General features: G+C 50.1%; 1 protein-coding gene across 1 annotated transcript in view; it reads right to left on the bottom strand.

Moving 5' to 3' along the window:
* LRRC75A (leucine rich repeat containing 75A) overlaps positions 1-23,767 on the bottom strand; it is a 96,967-nt gene that overhangs the window by 29,701 nt on the left and 43,499 nt on the right. The window contains exon 3 of the mRNA XM_076354528.1: positions 8,550-8,662. Within this exon, the coding sequence (XP_076210643.1) occupies positions 8,550-8,662 (113 nt within the window). The remainder of the gene's footprint in view (positions 1-8,549; positions 8,663-23,767) is intronic.

Raw genomic sequence — 23,767 nt, 5'->3', positions numbered from 1 at the left:
ACAGGAATGCTCCTCGAGTGACTTAGGAGCAATGTCATTTTTCTGCAGACTGACATGTTAGAGTAACGCATAACGAAGCAGGAATGTGGTTTAGCACTGACTAGCGCTGCTTGTCAAGCGGAGATGAAAGAATACTCTGTTTAAACTGGAATTTAACTGAACAATATCTAGTGCAACAAAGCAATAAAGGGGCTTTTGGATGGGAATGAAGGAGAGATACAGCTCAGAAAGCCTGTAAATGAGGTGGCTGCTGCTAAGGGACAGGGGAAATGCAGTGGGGAAAATCATAGCAGCAGAGATGCAAGAAACTGCAAGAAGAAAAGTGAACAATGAGGCATCCCGTTGAACGATGTGACATCCCACTGCAGCGAGCCAGCGACAGGTCTAGCTCCAACCTGGAGCCCCAGGTTGGGCAGCACAGAGCAACCGTGCCCACCTCTTGCATTGGGAGGATGGATGGTGTTAACAGGGAGGTAACGACATCTCCATTTCACCAAGAAATTCAGCTGGATCAAGGTATGTATCTGCTCCGCAGTCCATAACCGAAAGCTCCCTACCCTAGCTGGATACCTACAGAAGTTGTGTTTGCATTATCACTATCGGATTTGGCCCATAGGGTTCGAGTGATCTGTGTTCACAAGCTAAATATGAAAAATCCTGTGAAGCTATGCCCTGCATGCACAGTGTTCACATGCAGCAGGCAACGTGTGGGCAGAGCTGGTTTCCACGCCAGCATGTATGTCTCAAAGAAGGGCAACTCTTGGATTTAGGAAAAAAAATACAAATAAATTATATTTCTAGTGTTACCAGAGCCAGCAAAGAATGTTGCCCTTGTTTAAGACCTTGTTTAGACCAACTATGGGCACGATTCATCCTTTACATACATAAATATTTGGGAAATAATTAAGATTCTCCATCAACCATAGGAATGAGCTCACGCAGGGCTGTGGGAAAGCTGGCCAGCTGCTCCGCAGCGCTCCCTGAAAAGAGAAACAGCAAACGGCCCCTTTTCCTGCGAATCCTCATCGGGTGCATTCCTGGTGCAGCCGTGGAGCAGATCTCATACCAGGGCTGACATTCCCCTCACCCCTGTGCTGTGCTAAACACTCCCAGCTGCCACCCACATCTGCATCGCGTCCGAACCCGGCATCCAGGCTGGCCCCGTCACCAGCAAAAAGGACAAGCGGCAAAGAAAAGAGAGTTGGCTGGAGCTAAGTAAAGCCACCTGAAAAACCCATGTGAATTCAGAAAAAAAAAAATCAGATCCTTACTTTTCACACATCCCAGCACTGGGGGGAGGATTTGCATGAGTGAGTGCCGGGAGCTCTGAAACATAAAATGGTTTCAGAAAGTGAAGAAAGCACCACGTTGGCTCACCCTGGTGTGGAGCCCCCCCCGTAAGCTCTGTACCAGGCTCAGGGCAGGCACGGGCTTCTTTTTGGGGTGTTTCTCCACCTATTGCAGAGCAACAACAGAGTGCAATGAAAGGGAGTGTTAAAAAATTCATGTATTTAGGTCCAGACCGACCCCATTTAATTCCGGCACTCAGACTGAGCTGCTCCACCTGAAATTCTTCCATGCTTCACATTCCGGTGGCATCAGCCGGAACTGTGCACAAAAAAAGGTTTTACCTGATGTAAAACGGGGCTAGATTTGGAGTTACGATATGAATAATCTATATTCCTTCAGACGCTGCCCACGGCTCAGCTCAGCGGGGCAGGCACCACGGCTCCCTCCCCTCCCTGGTGCATCCCTGGCTCCTCGCTATCGCTTCTGTGCACAGAGGCAACGCGGGAAGCAAATAAAGGTAACAAACACACTGGCCACAACTCTCCAGGGATGGGAAAGACACAGCAAAGCCACAGAGGCCATGTCCCCTGGGAGACACCTCCTCCCTCCCCACGAAGCGCACAAGCCTGTGCTCCAAAGCAATTATGGACGCGCGGAATTTTGATTATCAGTTTTGTCTTTGTGATGCTGAAGGCAAGCGCTTGGCAGCAGGAGGAGCGGGGAGATTCCAGGATCTAATTCAATACTCGCTAGTTAAACACTGGACTGTAATCATGTCCCTAGGCAGAGCCAGAGACATACAAATTACTATAGCAGGCTGTTTTCATCCTCCTGCTATTCGCTACCCTATCAGGCAGAATGCTGATTTTCATCCTGGATGTTTAATATAAATATATGTGATTCAGAGGGAGGCACGGAGAGGGAGACAGCAAGTGAGGGACAGGCAGATTTATAATACGCAAAAAAAAAAAAAGTCATTTGGCAGAGGTTTGGGTGCTCCGGTGCCAGGCGGCACGGCAGAGCGGGCAGCCAACGCTGAGAGCTTCTCCCTCGATTTGGCTCTTTCCGTGCACACACCGAATGCGATGCCTGGGGTGAGATGGAAACGGAAAGCGCTAGCCTCCCCCTCTGCCTACGCCGCAGGCTGCCTGGCCATAGCACGACCGACCGAAAAAAATCAGCTCCAGTTCTCTCTATCATCTGTCCCCATCCTCCTCCTCCAGCTGCTCTGCTTCCGATTATCACCTGTAACGAATACAGCAGTTGCAGAATAAAGAAAAGCAATTTTCCCTTGTAATTATTTCGCCACATTTCTGGTGAGACCAATTACAGCTATTGGCTTTGCTCAGCGTTCGGTTGAGCTGCGCCCATCTGCAGGGCTCTCACTCACCGCGCCGGCGAGACCTCGGCAGAGGTACCAGGGGGTCCCAGGACAGGCTGGTCCAGGAGGGACTGATCCACCCCACTGCTTGTGGCTACGTCCCCCAACGCCTGCTGGAAATGCCAGCGGGCATTTAGTGAAGAAGGGATGCTATCTCACTAAAAATTTGACTGTGGGCATCTGAGGAGGTGGCAATACAATGACATCCAGAGGCCACCACCCCTTCACTAGCCCTGAGCAAGAAGAGAGCAACATCCCACTAGTGCCTGAGACGCCCTTGATCCCACAACTAGGGAAACCTTTTAATAAAAGAGAGGGATCAGCATTGCACTAATGCAGCCGATGCGATTGCATATCAGCCTCTGTTTCCCACAAATGTGCTCCCAATAATTAGGGATAATTAAACTCCAATTCCTTCCCAAACCCTTCCAACATGTCTAACCCAGCTGCAGGGGACAAGGGACTGAGAGCATCAGAAGATGGGCGCAGTCGTGAGCCCGGAGAAATGATGCCTCTTAATGAAGCCACGGCACAGATTACAATGCTTGTGTTTCTGCTTGTTACGAGTCAGTGCTAACGAGCGTGTCTCCAGCAGACAGGACCCAGGAGCACAATGCATCGCAAAGATACAGATTTCTAATTAACAAAGTATTTTTTAGTAACTCCACAGCTCCGGACCGGGAGTTCTGCACGACAGGCTCCCCCAGCCCCTGCTGTTGTGCTGCAATCCCTAATTATCAACAGGAAATGAGGGACAGAGCCAAAACACTCATTACAAGGTCAAGAATCACTGTGCAGAAGATGAGAGACCAGGTTTCCACGTCCAAAGCACGTGGTTACGTGCTTCTTGCGGCTGGATCCTCCAGGCAGGTTGCAACACAGGACAGGGGATGACTCCAAATTGTCCCTTTCTGACCCCAAAGTTGTCTTGCAGGAGAGTCAGAAGACTTCCTCTCCAACAAGAAAGAAAGAAAATTAAAAGAAAGAGCAAGGAAAGAATCAGAGAATCATAGAGTAGTTTGGGTTGGAAGGGACCTCCAAAGATCATCTAGTCCAACCCCCCTGCTGTGGGCAGGGACATCTTCAACTAGATCAGGTTGCTCAGAGCCCCGTCCAACCTGACCTGGAATGTTTCCAGGGATGGGGCATCCACCACCTCTCTGGGCATGTAAAAAATGCAATGCAAAAAACGCAAATTTTTTACAATTTTTACAATCCAGTTCTCTGTTTCATCCGTCCCCACCCTCCTCCTCCGGCTGCTCTGCTTCCGATTATCACCTGTAATGAATACAGCAGTTGCAGAATAAAGAAAAGCAATTTTCCCTTGTAATTATTTCGCCACATTTCTGGTGAGACCAGTTACAGCTATTGGCTTTGCTCAGCGTTCGGTCGAGCAATTGTAAAAAATTTCTTCCTTATCTCTAGTCTAAATCTACCCTGTTTTAGTTTAAAACCATTCCCCCTTGTCCTATCGCTACAGGCCCTGCTAAAAAGTTTGTTCCCATCTTTCTTATAAGCCCCCTTTAAGTACTGACAGGCTGCAATAAGGTCTCCCTGGAGTCTTCTCTTCTCCAGGCTGAAGAACCCCAACTCTCTCAGCCTTTCTTCATAGCAGAGGTGTTCCATCCCCCTGACCATTCTTGTGGCCCTCCTCTGGACCCGCTCCAACAGGTCCGTGTCTTTTCTGTACGGAGGGCCCCAGAGCTGGACGCAGTGCTCCAGGTGGGGTCTCAGACCCCACACGAAGAGTGAGGAAAAAGGAGAAGAAATGGCTTAAGAAAGCATCACTCACATGGTGCAGCCTGCGGACATTACAAGGTCGGTACTGCAGGGAGAAGGAGAGGAGGGAAAGGAAAAACCATCATCTCTTCTGCAGCAGCCCGTCTTGTTTTCCCCAGCCTGGGCTGGGAGCGGCAGGAGGAGCAGCCTCAGGGCTCATCCCGGCGAGCTGGGTTCACGCGTGCATCTCATCCCAGCAGGCGACACATTTTCCTCTGCAGACCTCTAAGGAAGGCGATTTCTCACGCCTCGTTGTTCCCTCAAAGCGTCCGGGCTCACATGTGGCTCTGAGGAGGATGCCCCGGTTTTAGGGCTCTGAAGCCCCCAGAGCAAGCACCCCTTCCTACCTATAACCTCCCGTTGGGGGCTGCTGCCGTAGAGAGGAGCCACCGTATGCTGCGCTGCGGGCAGCGCCGTGGGCTTTCCTGGGACCTTACCAACCTCGTTGCAAAGCAAGAGTAATTCCAGGCAGGCTGAGGGATTTTGGAGTCTATAAAAAGGAGGTAAGAGGGGACTTGAGCCCCAAACATGACTGATATCACCAGGACAGGCAGGATAAAACAGGCTTTGAACAATAAACGCCCCTGCTGTGAGCAAGGCTACATCTGTGCTGCCCAAGCTTTCAGCTTTCATTTTCATCCCCCCAAAGAAGAGGCTTGGCAGAGGGGCGAAGGCTTGCAAGGCACCCACGAACCGGCTTTCAGGGCCACCCGGGGACCGCAGGGTGGACCACGGGGCTGCGCGGGCATCCACAGCCTGCGGGAGCTGCAGCCCTTGACGTTCATCCCGCCGTCAGCACAGGCAGGCTCGTGGGCTGATCGCTGCACTTTTTGTGAATGATTTATACGCTGTTAAATCGCTATTGCAACACAACAGCATGCGTACCGCAATGCTTTTTCCAATGCTTTTCCCTTAATAACCCACAACTGAAAATATTGCCAGAGCCCCCTGTGCTCTGTCCGTACTATAACCAAAGGCTTGTTGTCACAGTTGTGAATTTAAGCCAGTTTCCCCCCAAAAACAAGGACAGATGTCCTTGTCTTTCCTTTTAGAAAGACAGCTCCTAACACCTGATCTCTGCCCCAGACCGGCCGCTGGCTGCGTGGTGCAGGGGGCCACCGAGGAGTATCTCTGAGCATCAAGGAGAGATATCAAGTGAGCCCTGGGCTCGTAAGAGGAGCAGTTAATCCACAGACTGATGGGATCCACACCACAAGTCCCAGACGTCCCAGACACCGGGTTGCACTGCTTCTGTGCCTGTGCAAGTGGGGATTTTACAAGGGTAGCCTCTAATAAATCAAAATAAAACATATCCTAATTACAAGGGTTGTCCATAGCTACTTACCAAACACCTCCACGGGGCACAGTCAGTCCCCCCAAAAACCAGCACACAAGGAGGGAGAGGAACGGGAGGAATGGGAACTTTGAAGAAAGCCCAGGAATCGCTTGATTTATTGGCTTTGTTTAGTTTCTAAACAAAAAGCAACCAGCAAAGCAAAGGAACAGGACAAGATGCGGCGTGACAAAGCCAGCTACAGAAAGAGCTGGGAAAGTATTCCCACAGGCCTCATTTTTATTTCTGATAAAACGGGCCTGTCCTCTCCTACTCCACCAGCGGGGACCAAAGTCCCTCTGCTATCACCGCACCAAGCTGAAGTTCTTTTCCTTGCAAAGAGACAGATGCAAAAAAAAGCTCTGTAGCTCCCTGGTCATTAGAGCCAGCTACTAATTACACCCTAGAGCAGAGCACTGATGGGTTGTGGATGGCCAACAGACACACAAAAAAGTGTGTAAACTTAGTATTTGAAAGTTCCTGCAACATCTGACAGCAGGGCTGGGTCAAGCCAGCGCCGACACCTGGGAACAAGACCCCATTACTCCCTTGGAGGCATCGCAGGGCACTTGCAAACCCCAACCCAGAGCAGGGGGCTCTGGGCAAACACCCGCTGATCTTCGGCTGTGGAAGGAATTACCCACCAACTAACACACACACGAGATCAGGAGCATCCCTAACAGGGTAACTGCTGGCGCACAAATAAAGCAGTGGCTGTTCAAGCGCAGGGAAGACAGATGATCTCTCTATTCTCTATATATTCTCTATATTAAGGCATTTAGACCTTAGCAAAAGGTTGGCTTCAACTTCTAGCAAAGGGTTGGCTTCAGCTAGCCAGCAGCCAGCACCACGAGTTGGCAGCCCCGGGGTCGCTGCCCTGTGGTCAGGGCTTGTTTACGGCCAAAACTGCACCCCCGCTATTAAAACCGTGAAAAACCTCAGCTATTTCCCAGCTCTTCCAAGGAAAGGGAAGCGTTACGGCAGACTTGTAAGATAAAGCCTCGCAGATCTCTGGCACACGGACACGCTCGCACAACCGCTCCAAGCTGATAATTAAGGACAGGGATTGGTAATTAAAGACAGAGTGGCACAAAGCACTGCTTTAAATTTTTTCATTTTCAAGAATTTCTTGTCTTTTGGGCTCTAAAGAGCTCCCTACTGCCACATCAGCGTAACTTTAACAATGCCCTGGCAGGATGACAAGGTGTGTGCTATCCTAATCTAATTAGGAAAAAAAACCCACGGGGGTAACTGAGCTCCTGGGTCATTACCCGGCTCCGTGTGCTGAGCCCAGCCCGCGGGGTACAGCCCTGGGTCATTACCCGGCTCCGTGTGCTGAGCCCAGCCCGCGGGGTACAGCCCTGGGTCATTACCCGGCTCCGTGTGCTGAGCCCAGCCCGCGGGGTACAGCCCTGGGTCATTACCCGGCTCTGTGTGCTGAGCCCAGCCCGCGGGGTACAGCCCTGGGTCATTACCCGGCTCCACGTGCTGAGCCCAGCCCGCGGGGTACAGCCTCGCGGCACGCAGCCCCAACATACTCCCTCCATTTCTGCCGCTTTATGGGAAAGAGGAAATTTTAGTCATCAATACACCTTAAAAACGCTCAACACACAAAAGTACGGTTACCGCTGCTAATGGAACGGAGGCGTTTCTCCACATTTGGGTCTCTAAGGATGACAGGGTGCAAGGGATGCCAAGCCAGATGTCTGGGAGACATGGTCCTAATCCTATTTGGCCACACAGTCCTTTATTCCCTCGTGTCTGTTTTCCTCTTGTGTCCATTTTCCTTCCCTCTTCTTTTCTATTCTGACTAAGTTTTTTCACAGGATTAGTCTCTGCTATGGCTACAAATAGCATCTACTACAACAGGAACCAAAACTCTCTTGGGACCACGAGCAAGCACCTGGATACAAATCCTGACTCTGCCAGATTGCAGCTTCTTTTGTATTTCTCACTTCCTTAAACAAAAACAATAAATTAAATATGTAATGCATAACACCACGGAAAACAAGGAGCCCTTTTTGTTCCCATCAGCCTCATCCACAGGTTTTTCAGCTCCATGGATCCAGGACGTTGGCAGCTGGGACGCTTTGCTGAGGACCCGGGCGAGGAGGAGACGAGGGTCATTTACTCCCTATTTTTAATTGAACAGTTCCCTTCGTGTAAACACGCTGCAAGCCATGGCATACGCGGTGACATGTGTCAGCACATTAATTACCAGCTAATTAGGATGTCTTAGAACAGTTTGTCTCCTGCTCTCCAATGCCCAGCATGGGGATGTTTGAAGGATGGATGGCTCCAGATTTCCAGCCCGTTCCGCCTCCCTGGGCACTACCGTGCTGCTCTCCTCTGCAACCGGGATGCAACAGGGAAAGGAAAATGGAAAAGGAGGAAAACACCTCTGGGTGAGCATGACGCAACCTGGTAACGCAGCCATGCACGGGGGAAACACCGGTGAGATTGGAGACAACTGCGGATTTTGGAGGCTGTGGCAAGCTCAGAAGGTTTTGACCTCCCGGCTCCCTCGCAGCCCTGACTAACCGTTTTAAGCACTTTCCTTCATCGTGGTGGATTTGTTCCTCCCATTGCTGCAGGTGTGCAACAGGCAGCTCCCACCAGCGCCCACATTTGCACACTGTGGCCAAAAGCATCGTGGAAAAACCCCCTTCCCACTCTCCCGAGCCTGCGGGTGGTCCCAAGGACTCAAGGACCAGGGAGGGGACAGAGACGCGCGGGGGTGACGGTGGCTTTCGAAAGCCAACTTACCAGGACTGCGGTTTCCTCTTCATGATGCCCTGGCGTCTCCACTGCGAGTGGGGGCTGAGGTGGTAGGTGAGCTGCCGGCAAAGCTTCTCCATGGCCCCGAGGGAGTCCCCCTCCTGCGAAGACAAGGGAGGGACCAGGTAAGGTGTCTGCAGCATTACCGTGATGCCCGTGGGATGCTCCGACCCCAGAGCGGCTCCCTGCTAGGAGCTGGCAAGTCATAAGGGACCACGCTAAAACTTGTATAGGAAGGGAGAAGAAAAAAAAAAAAGCCCACTGATTGCTAAGATGCTGCAAGGACGGGGGTGTTTCACCAAGGGCCACCCCATCCTGCACACCCACGGACACTGCTGCTGGAGAGCGAACGCAGGGGGGCACGAGCTCTGCCCGGTTAAGGATGACGAGGTCCCTTCTTGGCTGCTGTGATGGGGTTCAGGGGATCCGCACGGCACGGCCGTCTCTCTGCAATTCATTCAGCAGCAGCACTGTTATCATTTGACACTACATAATAGCTTTCAGCACTAAAGTTTTACGGAGATTGATTAAATAAACCAAACAACCCATCCATTACCGTTAAAACTGCTTTACAAAAGAGCAAACGCTAAGAGGCTTTGTGAGCTGATGGAGATCTCGGGAACAGCGCTCATCTGAAACTCTCAGAATATATATTTGTTAGGAAAAAAAAAGCTTCAAGGAAAACAGGGACTTTGGTGGAGTCTTCTCAATTCTGATTAAAATTTCCACCCAAAAGGATAGTGGCTTGGAAAACTTTAACTCTGAAAGTTTCTAAGAATTTTGTTCTAGAAATTTTGGTTCCTAAAAATGAAACAAAATACAAATACCAGTTTCTGGACCGTTCAATCATGTTTCATTTCAAGATCTTTATATACTAACGCACGATGTGACATCCAATAATGTAAACTACCCATCTTGCCCTGCCTGGCTTGCTCTCTGAAAGGTCACAAGCAGAGATTAACCTGACCTAAAGAACAATAATGATAAAAAAAATCAAGATGTGACAATTTGTGGCATCTGCCTGGTTTTATGAAATTGCTGCATCATGAAACATCTTAGAGAAGACACAGAAACCGAATAGGAAGCCCTAAAATAAGCAGTCAGCCTGGGCTTGACTCGCTGCTGCTCTTCATTCACGCTGGGTGCTCAGGATTTTGCTGTGTGCTGGGATGAGCTGGGCAGGGATGCTGAGGAAGATGCTGCATCTTCTCTGCCTGGACACCCAGTTACTGCTGCCTTCACGTCCTCCCTTCGAGCCTGACTGCCCCGGCAGAGCTGCGAGCTGCATATTTTGTGCAGCCTAATTTATGCAATGTATTCTCCCACCCCGTCTCCAAGTCAGCAGAGTGGGACCGGCCTTATAAAGACATTATAAATATTGAATTAACCAAGGAGCAATAGGGATTTTGACAAATCACCTCTGGGTGTGCAGGGAAACAATTACAGCAGGCTTTCTCAGGGTAAAAAAACCACAAAACCAGGACGGAAAAGGCATATCTGCAGATGGCTGGAGCAGAAATATCAGTGTAGGACTTGAGGCCTTTAGCTTTTCTGTTCAATCCACTAAGATACGAAGCCTTGACAGAAATCGGGGTAGTTTATTCCCAGACATGTCCAAGTGCCTACGTGGCGACTAACAATCAAAAGCTGATTTAATTCAGGGTGATGCTTGCCTAGCTCCAGCTGCGCAAACTGGCAGCAAAGAGATGGCACCAGCGCTCACCCCCTCCATCAGGCAAGCGGTGGCAAATGGCTTCGGCAGCTCAGGTAGAAACTCAGGATCCACAGGTACCAGCAGGGCACGGTGTATGGAAAACGCCATGTCAGCATGAGCTGGAAATGGCGCGAGTCAGGAGCCATTTCACATCTGAGCTCCGCAAGCGTTTGACGGCCGTACCTCCCGTTTCCCAGTTTGCGGAGGAGAAAATATGGGTTTAAGAGCATATTTAAACCCATACTTTTCAACACTCCATTTATCACCACGCTTAACTTGAAATAAGGGTTTTAATCCCGCAAATTTCAATGGGACTTCAGCCTATGCTAAACCGCAGGCATGCCAAAATCTCCCCTCCCGCTGGCGACCCTGCGGCAAGAAATATCTAGTGCTCTAGGCTTGGGGATGGATGAACCCTAGGAGGCTCAGCCTGTCAAATTAACACAGAAAAAATAATGAAAGAGAAGGTTTTATTGCATGTTTTCCACTGGAAGGTCAGGAAACACATTGCAGCCATTCTTTAATTAAAGCCTCAAAACATTTTGGGAAGGCAACAGCATATGCTGCTCCCGCTAACTGCTCTCCATTTGCTCTCTGCCAGCAACACCTTCCTCGCTGTGTAACCGGCATCCCTAATGCGAGAAGAAAACACCGTGAATTTTGACACCTACCCTATTTTTTTTACCTTTGCGTAATATCCACAGCAAGCTGCCTGGTGCCATCGGCTTTCATTTAATCTATTTTTTTCAGCTGTTACCCTTGCAAAGCATTGCAACAGCCCCTGAAATAAGTGTCCACCCTCAGCACTGCGTGGTGGTTTCCATCTCCGAGCCCTCACTGCATTGTGTGGAAAAACTCTTGTTGAAAAGGAAACAACGTGCTAAAATGCTGTGGAGTAAGTAGCCACCGTGTTGCAATTCAGTGCTGCAAATTGCCTCCAATATAATCCTGAAAGAGACAATTAAAATTGTCTCCAGTATTATCCTGACAACTAAACTGTCAGGGAAGTGAAACGATTCACAAGAGTAATGTGGCAAAAAAGCAGAGAAAGTAAAAGAAACAAGTTTTTGCCGGTACAAATATGGCAGGACCATCTTCTCTCTCTGATAAGAGATTTTTTTCCCCAAGCAGCGTGCTCACGCCGGCTCTTGGTGTGCAGCTGCCAGACCTCCTGAGCGGTGTGTCCAGATGGCTGGTGGAAACTCAGACCTCAACTTCACATCAAGCCAATTTCTGAGAAATTCAGACCAAAGAAATCCCCCGAACAGAACGCAGAAAATCATCCATCACACTGATAGAGCACATTGAGGGCTCCAAGGAAAGATGCTAGAGCAGGGCAAAGAGTATTTTAATCCTTATCTCTCTACATCAGCAGCCACCACCAGCTCATCCTTCCCGTGGTTGTCCCCACTAGGCCACTCTTTCAGCCCTTTTTTCATCACGAGCAACCTCGACTCACGAGCCCTGCAGGTACTGAGTGACTTCTATTTGGGGGTTTTAAAACACAATTTAGACAACAAGACTTCTGCACACAGCAACTCAGGCATCTCCTTCTGGTCTCGGTACCATGCGAGGATATAAGCCAGCTGCAAAAGTATGGTCTTTTCCACACTGGTCTGCAGCAGCCTGTAGATAAATGCCCCAGTTTAGCACTGGGATAAATAAACAGCCCATTTCAGAGCCTTCATGACACGCTATTTTGGGGTTGGGCTCCTTGCTTCTGCACATCTTATTCTCATCACTGCACTTCAACTGCCCATGGGTGAGACGCAAACCTCTCTGCTTCAGGAACCCACTTTTTTTAGGTACCTTCCTAAACCTCTTGCAATTCCTCCCGAGAGCTTTGCGGGAGGTTCCAGAGCAGCCCCAGGCCTGACCCCCGGCATACAAGAGCTGCCCTGGGTTGCACAAAACACGTGCGCAGAAGAAGGGATTTAGCTGACGTGGTGCCAAAGGCAGAGCTGGACACTCGTCTGACGGTCTAAACAAAGGCTTTTTCGCTGTTTATCATCCAAGTCTATCAGGAAATAATTGAAGCTGACGCACACCCTGGTGGGACTGAGCCCAAGAGCTTGTTTGAAAACTGAGTCAGCTTAAAAATTAGCCCAGCTCACTCATGTTGACTAAGTTTTAACCTCGCTGCCCGGCTTACGGGGAGAGCACCACATGTGGGGCTGCCAGCAGAGCCGGGGGTTAGTGCATTACACCAGCAGGAGCAATGATGCCGAGCACTATCCCCGTGGGCAGCTGTAGGCTTCCTGACACCATGCCAGCATTACGCCATGATGCCGACCCTCCCTCTGATGCAAGGTAACACTCCTGCTCTCCATCCAGCACGATCCTCTCTGCTCCGTACCACCAGCATCCCTGGGCATGATGCAAGAGATGACACAAACCCCATCGGGTGGGCGCATGCTGCTGCTGCCTCCCGTGCTGCTTCCATTGATTAACCACTTCCCTCAAAATCAAAAGCAGTGGCCAAAAGGTCTTTCTGCCCCACCTGCATCACATCGCTTACTGAACAACTCCTTCACTACAGCCGTAAGGTCAATACATGGCTGGATTTGTTTTGCGGTCAGAGGGCGCATGAGTGGCGAGGCAGATTTACCTCAATCTGCAGAAATTCAAACCCGCAGCGCTGGGTTTTGACAAACGCTATGTGCCCTTTCCGTAGAAGGGACAATAATCAAGCACAAGACATATACATCGAGAGCTGCCATTTTCACCGTGCATATTGTCTTACCACCAGAACCAAATTGCAGCAGTAACCATTCCTGAAATAACACATAGGGATGAATCTCCAGCAAAGGCATCGCCAGTGATACCCTGGCTCCTTCTAGCATCAGGCATTCGCAGCGCACGTGCGTGGGAACGTGCATTTGTTACTCTGGTTTCCAACCTCTGGGAGGAAAACTGCAAAGCATCTTAGGTTTGGGGAGATGGGACAGACCACACAGAGAGTGCAGCTTTCCCAGCTGACGATGCTGCCAGGAAAAAGCCTGTTTCCTAGAGCTGGGATATGCCCTTTCTCTTAGCACCACACTCACAGGCCAGCAGATAAATGCTGGCAAGATGCTGGTGATGAGCTATCTGCCTGCAGATCCATCAGCTACACACCTGGAAACATCTGCGACTTTGCAAAAGCTCTCGGTGCCGTGATCTTGCGCACGCCTGTACAGCCCCTACGTCAGCAAGGAGAGAAACCTGTGCCATGCACACAGAAAAACTGCTTTGAGCGGCACCCGAATGGGGGGCAAAGCTTCTGTACAAGGAGCAAGAAAGCCGTATGGCACCCTCTTTCCTTTTAATTTATCTTGGCTGCTCAGATGGGAAGTTTTCAGGAGAAGACATGCCTCGCAGAGCACGTTTACGCAGCATCCCAGCTCTCAGCAGGACTCACGGGCAGCCACGGAGCCCACCAAGAGCAAACGCAGGTGCTGCAAGCATCAGCTCAGATAAGCAGTTTTTGGGCAATGTCTTGGCTCCTACTTGGCCATGTCCCCTCTGAGCTGGCAGAGACCCAGAGCAGTTCCCAGCCATCAGACACGATGCTGAGCGCGGGACGGAGGAGGGATGAGGGGAAAGCTGAGAGCACAGGCTCTTCCCTGCAAAGGGCCCCTTTCCCCGTCATTCCTCCTCCATCTTCGCCTGCCTCCAGCCCTCTGGAGAAGGCGTCAGCTGCTCGCTGCTGGGAGGAGCCCAGAGAATCATGAGATTTTAATCCCTTAACAGATTTCAGCTGGGAGAGGGATTCATGGCACATGCCCCATCTGCAATCCACAACCAGCCCCACGCCAACAGGATCTCGTTCAACTGGAAAATGAAGGGGAGAGGCATGAGCCGAGCCCCGTCTGTCCCCACGGCGGAGGGGGTGCCCAGGCACATGCAGGGGACCACCAGGCTCCTGACCTTGGCTCCAGTCCCAAGAGAAGAGCTCTGGATGAAGGGATGGAGCAACAGCGCTTGAAATGGGAATCAGTTAAACCCCAGGGATAAACGAGAGCAGGTAAAGGCTAGGAGCCAGGCTCACCCCCGTTGTGTCCTGCTAAACCTTCCCTGGTTTCTGCAGGGGGACCTGTTTTATCCTCACTGATGGTCTCACCTGTGGTGTAGGAGAGAAACTGTTCAGCCTCTATCAGCACCAACAGATCCCGTAGGGCCCGTCGGTGAGGTATCACCCAGCATCTGCACACCACGTTCAACCACAAATAAACGATCCTTGCCGCTCTGCCGGTGGAGGGAGGGGGGGTAATTGGAAGCAGAGGGATGACACCATGGGAAAGCAAACATGGGATGAACAGGACCGTGTTTTCGCTGGGGACAAATAACCACGGCATCACTGCCTGCCCTCCTTGCATCACCGTGTGGCAACGACACCTGGGCGATGCAAGGAGGTAAGAGTTGTATTCACAACCCGAATTTCAGGGCTGCTCCAAAAGAAGCAGCCAGAGAGCTCGGAGGAGGACACAAAGCATATGAAAGCCTCGTGATAAAGATGTTATTGCAAATTAATTTGTTTTCATTAAGAAATGAATCACCCACTCCTCCCCCAGCAGCAGAATCCCTGGTGGCGTGCAGAGCCCGGGGGGGGTTGCACAGGGGCCAAACATCGTGTAAAATAGGCCAACATTAATGATTAAAGAGCCCTGGTAAAGAATTCCTGCTGCAGCACAGCAGGGGATTGACCTAAATTAGAACAATTAACCATTGTCTCAGGTCGGAGGAAGCGACAGGTTTTTGCTCGCATTATTACATAGTCCCATGTTTCTGTCACTTGCAATCAGTCTCTGGGCAAAAAAAAAGGTGCTGTACTGCAAATCTTAACATGCAAAAAGTCCCACACTGGCCCTCCAAAACCATGAGTTCGACTTAATCAAAATTTTAATTTTTTTTTCCCCTTTTGTTTCTTTTAGAAAACTTTTCAAACTTGCATCATTCCTTTCTGGATGCTGCAGGATTTGCAGTCGCCGCTTCGGTGCACAAAAAGCTCTATCCATGCACAAGCCATTGCAGCCACAGGCCAGGGAAGCGGCGCTCATCCTGGGAGCACCGTTCCCCGCCTATGAAATGTTTGGTGTGGAGACCCCTCAGCCAAGATGTTTGCTTTCCATACAGTTCAGCGGACGGTGACCCTTAAAACATGACCTATTTCATACCCAGAAAATACAGAGAATGATAGATTTCTTTCCAAATCCTCTTCCTTCTTTTATTTGTCTTGGATGATTAGCTAGGACAATAGGATAATAGTTTGGACTATTAAGCAAAAAAAAAAAAAAGTTGAGAGAAAAAACCTATGTTCACAATGGTAAACAGAGTTATTACACAGTAAAACAAAGACATAAAATAGTGAGAGATGCTCTAGGAAGCCCTAGGAGAGATCATCCTCAATGGTTTTGACATGCATCAAATCAGTTATTACAAATTAGCATGAAGCAAAGGAGAACAAATCCACAGTAACCCATGCTGATGTAGGGATAAACTTTGGGGTTTGGAAAGGGTGACAACAAAATGAAGAGGAAATGTTATCTCACCACTGTGAAAGGTCTCCGTGTGCAAAGCTTTCACAACGCCAGGAGACCCCTAACATGTGCCAAAGCTGCTGGGCCATAGGGACCTCCAAATACCTGCTAGGAAGGCTGCAAGAGAAGGCACAGGGACACATCTCAGGCAATTACTAAGTGAAAGCCATGTCCACCATCCACCAGCGCAGAGCAACTGAACCCAACACAGGTCAACGCAGCAGCCGTGAAAAGCTCTGCCCACCCAAAACCTGCAGCCGCTCCTGCGGCCCCGCAAAGGGCTTTCCCTGGCCACCGGCACCAGAACTGCATCCTGCTCCCCAGCGATGAGGCCCTGGGGTTTAATAGAAACTGAATTTACGACGCCTTCCCTTTTGATGTAGTCACGCGGAGCTGAAGTCATCTAATGGCTTTCTGCTTTTCTTTTTTTCTTTCCTTTCTTCTTCTTTTTCCCTCCCCCCCCTCGCTTTCAAAGCGTGGGGCTAAATTGCAGCCTATTGTTGCATGCAGACATCTGCGCTGCAGCCAGCCCCGGCCCCAGCAAGCCACCGCCAGACTTTCCTTTTGAAGCCCTAATGGAGTTTTCTCCAGCTAACTGTCCTCCTCCTGTGAGACCAGGAGCCGAGGAGGTGGGAAAGGCTTTAAATCCACCGTTCCCCTCTCACCGAAGGTCAAAACGTGCCAACACCCAGCCGGCAGCGAGCGCTCAGGTTGGTGTGAGATCGTCCTGCTGCAGGAGGCTCAGCGGTTGCTCCTACCTACAACCCCATCCAGGTGTGCAGGGGAGGATCCACACCAGCAACAAACCCCTCTTGCTGCACGGCTGGTCGGTCACTGAGTTCCTTGGGCAAGGCATGAAAATGCACGTGGAAAAATCCCCTTTGTGCTGTAGGGAAGAGCTTTCCAGGGAGGTGTCCTTAAAATATCACCGTTAAGGATATTGCAATTCCCTCTCCATCATTTCAGACTCCTCTGGGAAGAGACCCCAGTGTGTGGGGAATGAGTGATGAGGTGGATGATGCCCAAAGGCAAGCAGATATGGGCATGGTGGATGTAAGTGATATATCTTGTCCACACAGAGGGAAAACAAAATCCAAATAAAATGACAATATGGCTTTAAATGGGTCCATTTGACCACCCAACATGCTCATGCAGAAATTCTTTTGAAAATAAATCAATAAATCATAAATCATTTTAATTCAAATTAGAGGAGAAAGAGAACAAATTTAATAAAGGTCATTTTAATAAGAAAGAGGTTGCTCCCAGCAGGGTTCACTGCAACTGAGCTAATCCACTTGATCTTTCCTGGGTTTCCCCAGGTACGCAGCCATGGGGCCAAACACCGCCCAGGCCTCCCCCTGCTCAAGGTTAGGGCCAAGCACTCACTGGCAGCAGAGACACGCCGATGGCTTTCGTAAGGGAAGGATGTGCCCCAGAATTAATTCACATTATGAAATGGCCAAGAAAAGACCAGCTGGTCCTGGAAGAGAATGAAGGTCTCTTATATGAGAAGAGGCATTTGGCTTCTTGCAGGAAAAATGCATTTTTTTGGCATGGGAAATTCAGATTTGGGCTTGGTGACCCCTCTCTCAGCATGGCTCCAGCAGCGAGCTCACTGCCGAGTCCTTCCCAAGCTCTGCTTATGTCCCCTCTCCAGCCATCCACGTAGCAGCAGGAGGCTTGAAAAGACAATAAAACCAAAACAGCTCCCAGGTTCCCACTGTGGAAGGACACTTGCTGGTGGAGCTGGGTCCATGGGGTGCAGGATTCAGGTCACGGGCCTGGGAGCAGCCAGCAAGACCCTTGCAGAGCTGTCAAATTACCACGTACCGCCGGCTCCCTTTCTCAGATGCTCTCTGCCAGGAGAGGAGCATCTCCACCTCGGACAAATCACTCATTTCTGTTCTGCGATGTTATATTTTACAGTGGCCACTGTGGGTCCACAGGAACTCAACAGGTCTTACAGAGGGTCTAAGCCTAGCATCAAATAAATTATTTCAAATCACCTAACGTAGGGGTGTTTTCGTATAAAACCATCTCAAATATTAGGAAGTGGTTTGTGGGAAATTCTACTGAGGGTATGTTAAAAGATACACAGAAATAGAAATGAATAGACATAGAAGTTGCACCAAAATGCAATGCAAACCCACCAAACACAGCTCCAGATGCTGTTTGGGTAAGGAACATTGTTCATACTGGAAACCTTACTCCATTCCTTCTGGTTTGCTAGGATAGAGGCTTTACCATTAAAAAGTCCCATTTAAAGAAGGGCAGAGGTAAAAGCAGCAGTCTAAAGCAATGTAAATAAAAGGCAAAGAAAAAGATGGCTTTTTTTTGAGGAGGAAAAGGACCAATCTTCTATCAAGCTATAAACTATACTTTGATAAAAGCTTATCAGAAAGTAAAACTTCCCGTCCAGCAGCAACCCTTTTGTACAGGAAGGAGCATTTTTGAGATCTTGCAAGGAATGAGGAGAGGAACCACTTCTCATCAGCCCCAGCTACCGCACAACGTGCCCCCAAGCTGAAAATGCTTTTGCATGAGACTAACTGAAGGTTGGGGCCATGATTAGCTGCAAGCCCCGGGCTGAGAGCATGTAGCTTAAAGCAGCACTTCTGGTCTTCACCACCTTCTTGGGGAAGCCTGACACACTGGCAGGAGCAGTGGCTGAAGGTATCCCTTAGCAGATGGCAGGTACTCTGTGCCAGGGCAGACAGCATCAGCTCTGGCAGCAAGCACAGCAAAATTAACGTTTTGTGGAGTCCTGGCCAACAGCAGCATAAGACTCAATGAGGGAGAAAGTCAGCAGCTGGTGCAAACCGTAAGTGGCCTCAACCCGAGGACTCCTGGCAGGAGGTGCCCGCAGCGATAACCAGGCTCTCGGCTGAGGGCAACTGCCTGACCCATCGCTCCTCGGCATGCTCATTGCAGTCGGTCTCCAGAAGGTCCCATTAACTCCGTGGTCTAAAAGGAGCAACCGGCTTTGATCAAATTAACCAAATACTCATCCATCGAGCATGGCACGTGCATTAACTTCATGGTTCAAAAAACCCCAAATCCTCCGCTTCCGGGCAGATCTATCAATGGTGCAAACCCTCTCCCCAGCTCAGCCCAAACCACAAAGACACGAGATCACCACGTCTTGCCATCACATGCTGGTTGCAGAGATAGGAGTGGATGTTAACCTCCTTAAGATGACCAGCAAGGGACTGAGCACCAGCAAGGTTAATTCTTTTGCTCTCAGTAAAGGATTTGCTCCTGTTCAACTCTTACAAAAACCAGCCAGACCAGTCCAGCTCTGGACTGGCTTGACACCACAAAGCCACTGCCAAACCTGGGAAACCCATGGCTGAGGACATCTACACTGGGCACGCCGGGCATCCTGACAGAGTACTGAGTGCTCACCTAGGACGATCACAGAGTACCAAGGACCCCAGCAATTAAACCCTGCCTTGAACTAGCCCAAATTAGGAGCTGGCGAAGCTGCAGCAGTAGCAGAACACTGGAAGAGGAAATCTGGAGAAACAACGAAAAGAAATGGAAACCAATTCTGCAACTCAGATACCGCTAAGAAGTGCTCATCATTCGCTTTGACAAAAGGCCAAAGTGCGACACATTAGATTCAGTGTTGACACACCAAAATGAAAAGCAATGTACAATAGGGCTTATCAAGAGAGCCAGAAGTACGAGATGAATGGGATCGCAGCAGCTCAGGAAGTCATTCAAAAGGATCCTGGAGTAATATTACACTTGGACTTCAGAGAAGCAATTAAAGGCGGCAATAAATTTGAGGTGATAGATGGCCCTGAGGGGAACATGTAAGATAAAGGGAAATTGCAAAAAAGAATATAAAGATCTTTTGTGAGAGCTACTGGAGGGTACCCAGCTTAGCTTCCGCAGAAGAGGATAAATGAGCAGCAGTCAAAACGACGTGGGGAATGGCAGGGGATCTCTGTGCTGCTTTTCACCCATTAATGGCATTGCCCCACGCTGCGATGCCTAATGCCACTGACTGCATCCTCAGTTGAGATGTGCACAGCGAAACTGTGACTGCGGAGGAGGCTTTTGAGCATCACCACTCCAACGCGTGCTCCTGAAACACACAGTAAGATCCTCAGCCAAATAAATTGGACACACTTCAGTGCTATAAACAAAGTCACTAATGGGAAGGCCATTTAGATGCCAGTGTTTGCTCCTGGAAGGGTCACTGGACCATCCTTTTAATGATAAATGCATCTGCATCCTTCTGATAGACGCAGGGAGTTATCATAAAACACAGCAAGCAGCTAAAAATCCAGAAGAGCCATTCATTACCCTGGAAATATCTCAGCAAACAACCGATCACGAGTTAATCATTATAGCTGGTGTAGAACAGCAAAGACAGAAAAATACCCAAGGTGCTGCGCTGACTGGACTGCAAATGGGAAGAGGGGTCGGAGGTGCCGACCTCTAACATCTACTGAAGTCAGTGTATTCAGTGGCACTCGCCATCCTCCTACATGGACAGACAGGGAGGACTGATTTTGGAGCCCTGGGGGACACAGAACCCCTGGGCAGCTCCTCCCCAGCAGGGTTCAGCCGCTCCCCATCACTCACTGCCACTGTCCAAATGCGGTTGGCAGGCAAAGCTCCCCCGTGTTTTGGCAAACACCATCGTCCATCACCTACAGACCTGGCGTCTCTACTTACCCGCGCAGCCCCAGGCTGCAGCAGGCACTGCAACTCCAGGGGGGGCTCCTCTATTTGCTTTTCAGGCTCTCAGACCCTGCTCGGGGGCGATGCACACAGGATGGAGATGGATGCTGGAGAGTGATGGGTGCATCGAGCTTTGCACGGTGTCCGTGACACCTCCCACCATCCTGCCTCAAGCAAACGTGGCTCTTCAGCCAGACCTGCCCTAGCCACTCTCTCTGCAGGAGCCGGCATTTCTCAGGGGGCATCCCATCGGGAACCGCAGGTCGGAGCTCAGCACCTGCCTTTGCTGCTAAATGCAGGAACCACTCACCATTCTTTGTACCCCTCTCACCCCAGGGTTAAACCAGAAGTAGATTATTTGGTTATTTATGTCCCAGATGTAGGACAGCACGTAGAGATTTTCCCAGCCCGACAGCCCTGTGTCTCAGCTGCACCGCACCGGATCCCACGGGAAGCAAACCCCAGTCCAGTCCGTTATTGCTGTTGGAGGAGAGCAGGAGTGTCCCCAGGATACCATTGCAAATATTTATGTCATTCCGCAGGAGCTCTCAGCCCCTCACCACAACCCCTGGGAGTCTCGTGACGTGCACAAGAGCCTGGGAAGGGGCAGCAGCGACCCCCTTGCATCAGTCCCTGTTGTTTCCCGCTGCAGGCGGGCACAGAAAAGTGAATCTCAGGGCAAGGGCATAACCCTCAGAGCAATGCTCGGCTTCAGCTCGTTAACCACTGTGGGGCCCTCGTAGGCACAAGAGAACTAGGAATTTTCTTTTTTTTTTTTCCCAAAGAAAAAAAAAGATAAGATCACAGTAACGAAGCAGCAGCTCATAGCAGTGGATGTGCTCCAGCCAAGCTCCCCCAGCAACAGGCAGCGAGGCTTGAGGGAGTGGGGTCACTTCATCAAGTGCTCCAAGCGGATGCAGACACAAGCGCTGCACTGGGGATTTCCTGGAAAGCTGGATGGAAAGGAGAAAAGGGAAAGTGACAGAAAAATCGGGAGGATTAGCAAATTACCTAACGATTGCAAAACTCTTTGAAGATGGAAAGGGTAGGATAAAGCTCTTACCCAAACTCCCAAATATCCCAAACCGTGAGATAATCGCTTGCTGGACTTTGGCCAGAAATCACAGTCCCTGTCATCTACGAAGAGCAATCGCTGAAAATCCTGCTGGCAACTTCCCTATCTGCAAGACCTTGGCTCTTTGCATTTCTTTATTACTTTTTGCCCAACAGAGACAGTGCAGCTGCATCCCCTCTGGAAGGAGCAGTCACCTGGCGATTCCCAGGGGAAGGAGGACACATCGTACACGTGGGGTGAACCAGACAGAGGGGGTCCTCTCACCTCATCAGCACCCCACGGGGTCCTGACCCACCCCAAATCTGCAATGCTGCTCACTGATACATCTCCTCTATTTGGCTGGGTGAAAGCATCTCCGAGACCTGGCACAGCCAAACTCTTGAGGCGCCTGCCCCGGCACGGTGACTCTGTGCTGGGGGCTGCAAAGGCAGAGCTTGGAGATCAGTAGCAAAGGGCAAAACTCCTTGCTCCAAGAAATAGCCTGAAGCATACATCAAGACAGCTGTGATGCTGCAGACGGGCTAAACGCGAGTAACTTCAAATTCCAGGATTAGTGCTGGAAATGCGAGTGCTTCCGAGACCCGGAGGTGTCTTGGTTCAGCCCTGATGAGTGCAGTGTTGTGCACAGCCCTTCCCAACTCCAGGCATCGCTTTCCCCTACTGTGAAATGCTGATAATGCTCTTTCCTTCTTCTTACAGGGCTTGAGGAACCAGCAAGGAAAGGGCACGGAGAGCTGCTTGGCAGTAACAGTGTTTTATCCTCAAGGGCTTTCAGCTCACCCTGAAGCGTCGCAGGTACTCAGCACCTCTGAACCCCCCTGCAAAGGCTGACCACGCTACCCAGCAAAGAAGCTGAAATTTGGGGTACACGCAAAACAATGGGTTTTTCTTCAAGCCCACAGCACGGGGCAAAGGCAGGATTTGGGGCAGGTGATTGCACCATCGCGTAGGACCCTGTACCTACATCACTCAGTGCCGCTGAGCCCTCCCTAGCTAAGCTCCACGTGCTCCTCAGCAGGGCTCGCTTCTCTGCCCTTCCAGAGACTTTAGACATGTCACCATCTCCATCCCTTCCCCCAGACGCTGGGGAACTGCCCCTGCTTTGCAGGAGAGCAGCAGTCCCACCGGGATGCAACAGGGCTACCAAAATGTGCCCTGGGCACTGATGGCCTTCGGTGGTCAGGATTGAAAAACAGGTGTACCAGTTGCTTGCAGCCCCAGAACAGCTGAGATCGGGTCGTAATATCTATTAGAGCTTCTTTCACCCACCTTGACAAATGGTGAGCGGGACTTTTCTGCCTGAACCAAGTCAGATGTGGCCATAATCCGTGACTGGGCAATTCCTCAGCCATCAGCAGCAGCCTATCAATAGAGAGGAAACCCCTCCTTATTAAACCCCTCAAACTCTCCTTATTAAACCATTCATTTCTGCAAATCCACATTGCCAGCAGACCGTTTGCTTGCTTAGTATTCACACACCTGTGAGTTAGGCTGGAAATAGATATTAAAACACCCATCTAAGTGCCCAAGTCACCCAGCTCTCCTCTCCAGCCATACCATGGGAGAGGTCCCCACCACGCACTCTTCAGTGCTTGAAGTAAATAAATAACGCCTCCACGAGGAGGCAGGGAATCAATATACTTCCTTCCTTTGCGGTAAATTATGTTCTGATTAAAAGCTAAATGAGCTGAACTCAAACATCAATTACCATCAGAAAACATCAATAAAATATGTTGTTACTGTTTAATGAAGTACCTGTTTCTTCATCCGTCATTTCCCTTGGGGACACTTACTTAAAGTTATTGGAGAGACTGCAGGTGAAGCGCGTGGCAGGGTGGACAATCCTGGATGCTCAGCTCGGGATGCGGATGGGAACCTGCCTTTCCACCGGTACTTCTGTGCAATGACACACAACTCCTGGCTGCCAGAGCTGTGCCAGAAGGGTCCTTAGAAAAGATTTAAATTTAACCAGGGCAACTACAGCCCTTGCCAGCGCTAGTGAAAGAAGCTCAGCTTCAGTGGTTCATCCTTCTTCATCACAATTTTTCCTAGCAATATTCCCCATCTTGTGATTCTCTGGGAGTAAGGGACAAGATCAGACAAAGTCTGCTTGACCCAAACTGGGTTTGTGGCATGGACTGCATGCGAGTGGCTCTTCAATGTGCTTCTTAGGTGACATTTTTCAGAGGGGAGCGATGCATTG

Source organism: Aptenodytes patagonicus, chromosome 17 (assembly GCF_965638725.1).
Source record: "Aptenodytes patagonicus chromosome 17, bAptPat1.pri.cur, whole genome shotgun sequence".
NCBI classification, from domain to species: domain Eukaryota; kingdom Metazoa; phylum Chordata; class Aves; order Sphenisciformes; family Spheniscidae; genus Aptenodytes; species Aptenodytes patagonicus.
This window is presented reverse-complemented; position numbering and strand designations above follow the sequence as displayed.